The 6,000-nt window shown below is 43.1% G+C and overlaps 1 protein-coding gene across 1 annotated transcript; it reads right to left on the reverse strand.

Moving 5' to 3' along the window:
• Positions 1-4,332: 4,332 nt before the first annotated feature.
• Positions 4,333-5,272, reverse strand: LOC136675371 (pancreas transcription factor 1 subunit alpha-like). The gene is made up of 2 exons (XM_066651873.1): positions 4,756-5,272; positions 4,333-4,538 (listed from the first exon to the last, which is right to left on the reverse strand). Exons 1-2 carry the CDS (start codon positions 5,270-5,272, stop codon positions 4,333-4,335), a joined length of 723 nt encoding a protein of 240 aa, XP_066507970.1.
• Between the last annotated feature and the right edge of the window lie 728 nt (positions 5,273-6,000).

Consider the following 6,000-nt stretch of genomic DNA (forward strand, 5'->3'; position numbering starts at 1 on the left):
CGCTTTACGCCGCGTAATGATTTCTTAAGGGTCTCCTCGGGGGACAATGGAAGGAAGGACGGTGCAGAAGTAGCAGCAGCACTTTTGCACAGCTTCCGTCTGTTTTCCGTCTCTCGAAGTGAAGGACCCACAGAAGGAAGAAAGCAGGGTGGGCATCCTCTGCACGGGGCCCTGAGCTGAGACGTGGCCGCGCGTTTGGAGGCGTTAAAACCCCCCGCTCACGCTGCTGCACTCTTAACCACTGTTAGTCCCAGTTGGCTACTGTTTGATAGGGTTTTTTTCCCCCTGCTCTTTCTGCTCCGTGCTCTTCATCATGGCATCACGTGCACACGTCGTGCTTTACGGTTTCCCCATATTGTGCGCGGACAAAGCTTGGGGTGGTGCATTAGGGGGGCAAACGGTGCCAACACGTCTTGGAGACGTTGTAAGGGCCTCTTTCTCTCTTTTGCTTTTGCTTGTTTTTAAGCAGCTGCTGGCCAGACCCTGGACACACACACACACACACACAGAAGAAAGAAAGAAAAAGAAAGAAAGAGAAAGGGAAAAAAAGAAGTTTCAACTACCAGGTGCATCTCAGGCCGGACGAGGATGGATATGTTACCCCCGAGGACACCGGCTATAAAGATATCACTGTAATTGTTAGAGGCTTCATGGAGGAAAAATAAGGCAAATTTGCCAATGATGGGACCCTCCTGGACACCCCCCACCACCCCCCACCCCCTCGCCTTTTTTTATTACCCCTATATGGACCAAATTCAAACACCTGTTGCTCCACTGCTATCCAAGCCCCTTGTGTTAATAATTCCCGCCTTATAATTACGATGATGTTATCATTACGGGGATCAGAGGGCATTAATCCCCTCTCGCTGGAGAGGGGGCTAAAGAGGGGGATTTGGGGCTGGATTTGGGGGGCAGCTGGTGGCGCCTTCCTCGCGCAGGGACGCGGCGCTCTGAGGGTTTTGAACGCAACAGGTTTGAAGCTGCTGAGAATGACACTAGGCGCAGTTCACAGTAAACACTCGGTACTCAGGGCTGAGAGTCTGGAGAGGGGCGGGGAGGATGAGGAAGGACCTGATGATTGTTGCTAAGTAACAGCTCAGGTTGGAGAAGGGTGAGGTGGTGGTGATGATGAAGGTGAAGATGATGAAAGACAAAAAGTAGATGGTGGATTTTAATAAGCAGCTCCTTATTGAGGAGGGTGAGGATGATGATGATGAAGGAAGAAAATCTGACGACTTGTTAACTCCTTGTGGAGAAGTAAACGTGACTTTTATACACGTTGTTAAACCTGTGTATGTTTGGTCTCTGCTGCTGCTGCTGTTCTTTAAGCAGATGTTAGACACCTGCACAGTTCAGACGATGGAGAAAAGAAGGATGAATGAGAAGCAGGAGGTGATGATGATGATGATGAGTACGAGCATGATAATAATAAATAATAAGGAGGGGCGGGTAGAGTCCTGATTAGTCAGATAATTAATAATTAATGCCCAAAGTAAGGCCTGTCCAATAGGAAAAGAGATGAGGGACATGCCTGTTGCACAGTCCGCAACTTTGGGCTTAAGTTATCAGGCTAAACTTTAAAGCCCGGCTTGTTGAATATCCCCCACATGGGCAAGAGATGACTAATAAAAAAATAAAACAATGAAGATAATGTTTATAAACAACAACAACAGCAATAATAATAATAATAATAATAATAATAATAATAATAATAGTGTATTTTTCAATGCTATTATAATACGTGATTTATCTATTCATTTTTAAACTAAATTATTGTATTATTTAATATTTTTTTTGTATTTTAATATTTAACAATAATTTGGGAAATATTTGAAGCGACCCCAAGAAACAAACGTATAACTCTAAAAAATGTATAAACTTACTCTTTGTCTAATCAACCTCCCAGTCTCTCTCTCTCTCTCTCTCTCTCTCTCTCTCTCTCAGTTCAGTTCTGTTTGACTTTCTAATGAGTTTAATGAGATTACACGGCTTTAACTAATGAGGCGCTAATGCGGATAAAGTCTGGATCAGTGCGATCACCTTAAATTTCCACTTCAACTAAACCCTGTTTCAGCTAAATACCATACGAACAAAAGTCCATTTCAACTAAACCCTATTCAAAGCAACCCCCATTCCAACTAAACCCCGAGCAAACTAAATCATATTTCTACTCAGTCCCATTCCAAACTAAACTCAACTAAAACCCATTTCAGATGAACCCAATTCCTGCAGAATCCTACACCAACTACACCCCATTCCAAACTAATCCCTTTAACAGTAACCCACACACTTCAGGAGCTGGGAGCTGGTTTTGATTAAATATTCTATTGATGAATATTGAGAAAAGGCAAAATTATGTAACAGAGCAACTTAGATCAATAAAGAATATATCAATATTATTTTATGGGCATCCTAACTATATGGTCATAATTAGACTGCATAAACAACTTTAATAATAATAATAATAATAATAATAATAATAATAACACTGATATTATTATTATTATTATTATTATTATTATTATTATTATTATTATAAAGGTAGAGAGTCATTGTGCCTATGGTATTATTATAAAATGTAAAGGCTGTGTTAGACATTGTGACGTATATATATCAGCATTAAAGGGATATTTTTGTCTAAAGTAATTAAAGACGATATAAAGTAAATACCGTGTCAGTGGCCGGTTCCTCGCCTGGTTCCTCGCAGTGTTCCAGTCCCCGCGCCTCCTGTGTCCGACCCTTAATACCCCACGTGCTGACGTAACAGCTAGCGGCAGGAAAGGGTAACACGGGAAAAATCTGCCCCAGAGCACCTGCACCCTCGCGCCCATGCAGCCCCCGGGGGCTAGAGCCCCCCATTTACCCCCGTTTACACCGTCCGAGCATCCGGGTGAGGACTGAAGAACACACAGCTCCGCACCATTTCTCCACGTTACACCAGCAGGAGCTCGCGCATCACAAACTCGTGACAGGTTTCAGCTGTTGCATTGCTAATGAGCGCGTGGGTCCGGTCCAAACGTCCAGCGCAATATGCATCATCACGTCTGCGGCTGTGCAGCCGGCAACAACTGCTTTGATGCGGGGAAGTTTAGTCGCGTGCATGTGGTGAAATTCAGAGTGTTCCCTTCTTATTTGTGACCGCAGTTATAACAGTGTTATAGCACAGCGAAGGTGCGCGTGGAATTGATGGGACGAGCAAAAACAAAAAACAATGAAATATTATATTATTACTATCAACGTATAATTCATAACGGAATTTGGGCACGAGCAGTTAGGCCATAATAGTATTGTATTGATGCGCGTGTGTACGGATATTCAAAACAGGTATAACAACGTTACAACAGATTATTATTATTATTATTATTATTATTATTATTATTATTTAACATTGCACGTTAATATTGCAGTTAAAAAATTCTTCACGTCGTCATCAGACCAGTGAACTATTTCCGTTTACAGCGATGATGGCGTATATTTACACGGTACTCATTCTTTTTGACTTTATCGTACGTGAAAACTTAATGATGCTTAATTGCAGTATGATCACGTGCTCCTTCCAGATTCCACTCAGCTCCTAAACTTCTTTTAGTACCAGCAGAATCTTAATGTATCACACTTAAAAATGACGGTTCTTTGAGGGTTATTTAGTAAAGAAAATGGTTCTAAATAGAACCCTGAATATCGAAACTAAATAAAACCAATCTGAAGACCCCCCCCCCTTCATGAGGCACAGAACCATTTGATCGTGAAAAAGAGTTCTTCATGTGTTCAGGGTTTTATATAGAACTATATTTTTACTGAAGAACCCTCGAAGAACCATTTATTTTATGAGCGGTCTGTTACAGTACGCTTTAGTTTTTATTTTTAGCACGTGATAAACCACGGTTTAATGGTGAAAAAACACCATGTTATAAACACACACACACACCAAGGCTGCACTTATGAATCAATACGAAAATTTATTGATCATCATCCGTTATAAATATACACCATTTGATGCACGGTACATTTTCATTTTTATAAAAAATAGGGTTCCGTTTCGCTCTGACGCACAAATCAACGTTAAATTAGAAAAATATATTATCACCTCATTCAAAACACAATTAAATACTACAGCTGATTGCCAGAGGCTCTATTAAGCTCGTTCCGGACTGGAACTGAAACAACAGTAATAAATATTTACAACAATATTTACATCATTACAGGAGTTAGAGCGCGTGGAGGTTTCCACGCAGCGGTAGAACACAGTTTGTTTGTCTCTGAAGAGAAGCGCAGAGACCGAGTGCTTATGTAAATGTGTGCGTGGATAGAGAAGTGGGAGGGGGGCGTTGTTTATGAAACGAAGCTGAAGGGGGGCTCAATGTTCTCGATGTTGTTGATGGAGGATTTATGATGCAGTCTGCGAGGGTCTTCAGGGGTCCACACCTTCGCTGTGCGGATGATGTTCTGCTCTTTTAGCTGCTTCTCGTCGGTCCAGGAGAGAGAGTGACCCGCCAGAGGGGGCAGGCCATAGTCCGGGTCATTAGGAGACGGAGGTCCTGTAAAACAGCAGTCAGCTGTTAATAACAGTGTAAACAACAACAACAACAACAAAGACGATTGTATGTGACAATTTGAAAGTGTTTGGTCATTTGCTATTAATTATATTATCATCGTAATAACAGGGTAACAACATTCATATTTCTATTATTTATTTATGTTAATTATTTTGATTATTGTTGTTATTATTTGACGTATATAATGACGTGGACTCACTGGTGACTCGGTGGCAGATGATGATCTTTTTGGGTGGGATGAGCGCGTCGCTGCTCGCGCTGCGGATGGGCGCGTCCGAGTGCACGAGCTCCGAGAGGAAGTTGATGTAGCCGATGGCGAGGCGCAGCGTGTCCGCTTTGGAGAGCCGCTTCTCGTAGGGCAGCGTCGGGATGTGCGCGCGCAGACCCGCGAACGCGGCGTTGATGCACTGCATGCGCCGCCGCTCGCGCACGTTCGCCGCCTGCCGCAGCTGCTGCGCCTCCATCTCGGAGCGCGCACGCCTCCTGCGCTTCACGCACGAGGAGGACGAGGACGAGGACGACGACGACGACGAAGAGGAGAAGGAGAAGGCCGCGCCGTCGCAGCAGTCCTGCAGCTGAGCGGCGAAGAAGTCTACGTCATCGTCCAGGAAGTCGTCCGCGCCGCTTCTGCACGCGAACAGGTCCTCGTCGTCCTCGTCGAAATAAGGGGAGGAGAAGGAGTCCAGGCACGAGAAGGAGTCCAGCACCGTGTCCATCGCTTCCAACAATAAATAAACAATCGGACAAACGGATACAACGAAAAAAAACAGGAGCGCGCACACGCACAAATTCCAGCTCTTTAATTCTGCGCGCGCACCCCACTTTCCAAGTTCTTCTCACACACATTAAACACACTCTCACACACACACAGACACACACACGACTCTTATACACGCGCAGACACGAGAGCGCGTGCCACTAGGAGCTGGGACACAACGTTGACCAATCAGAACGCAGCAGCGTAGCGCACCTGCAGGAGGGGGCGGGGCCTCACGGCACGCCCACCAGCTCCACAGCGTTACTGAAAAGAGGGTGGGGAGGGGGCTTCAAGAATAATTTATAACTAAATTGGATAGGTGTGTGTATATATATATATATAGTACATGTGTGATTCTACTTGTTCTTCTTTTATTACTACTACTATTACTATAAAGTATTGATATTATTATTATTATTGAGAATCATTTGGGTATAATTTTGCTTTCGTTATTTGTAATCACCTCCACAACAGCAACACACATTATTAGTTTTATTATTGAATAATATATTATAAAAATATTTATCTTATTTTGGGGAACACAATGTAATAAATTAGAATGAGTGTATTATTATTATTAGTAGTAGTAGTATTGGATTGTTTTTGTTGTTGTTGTTGCTGTTGGTGTTATTTTTGTTGCTGTTGTTATTTTTGTGTTTGTTGTTGCTGTTGTTTTGTTGTTGTTGC

The sequence above is a fragment of the Hoplias malabaricus genome, chromosome X1 (genome assembly GCF_029633855.1).
Source record: "Hoplias malabaricus isolate fHopMal1 chromosome X1, fHopMal1.hap1, whole genome shotgun sequence".
In the NCBI taxonomy this organism is placed as follows: Eukaryota; Metazoa; Chordata; class Actinopteri; order Characiformes; family Erythrinidae; genus Hoplias; species Hoplias malabaricus.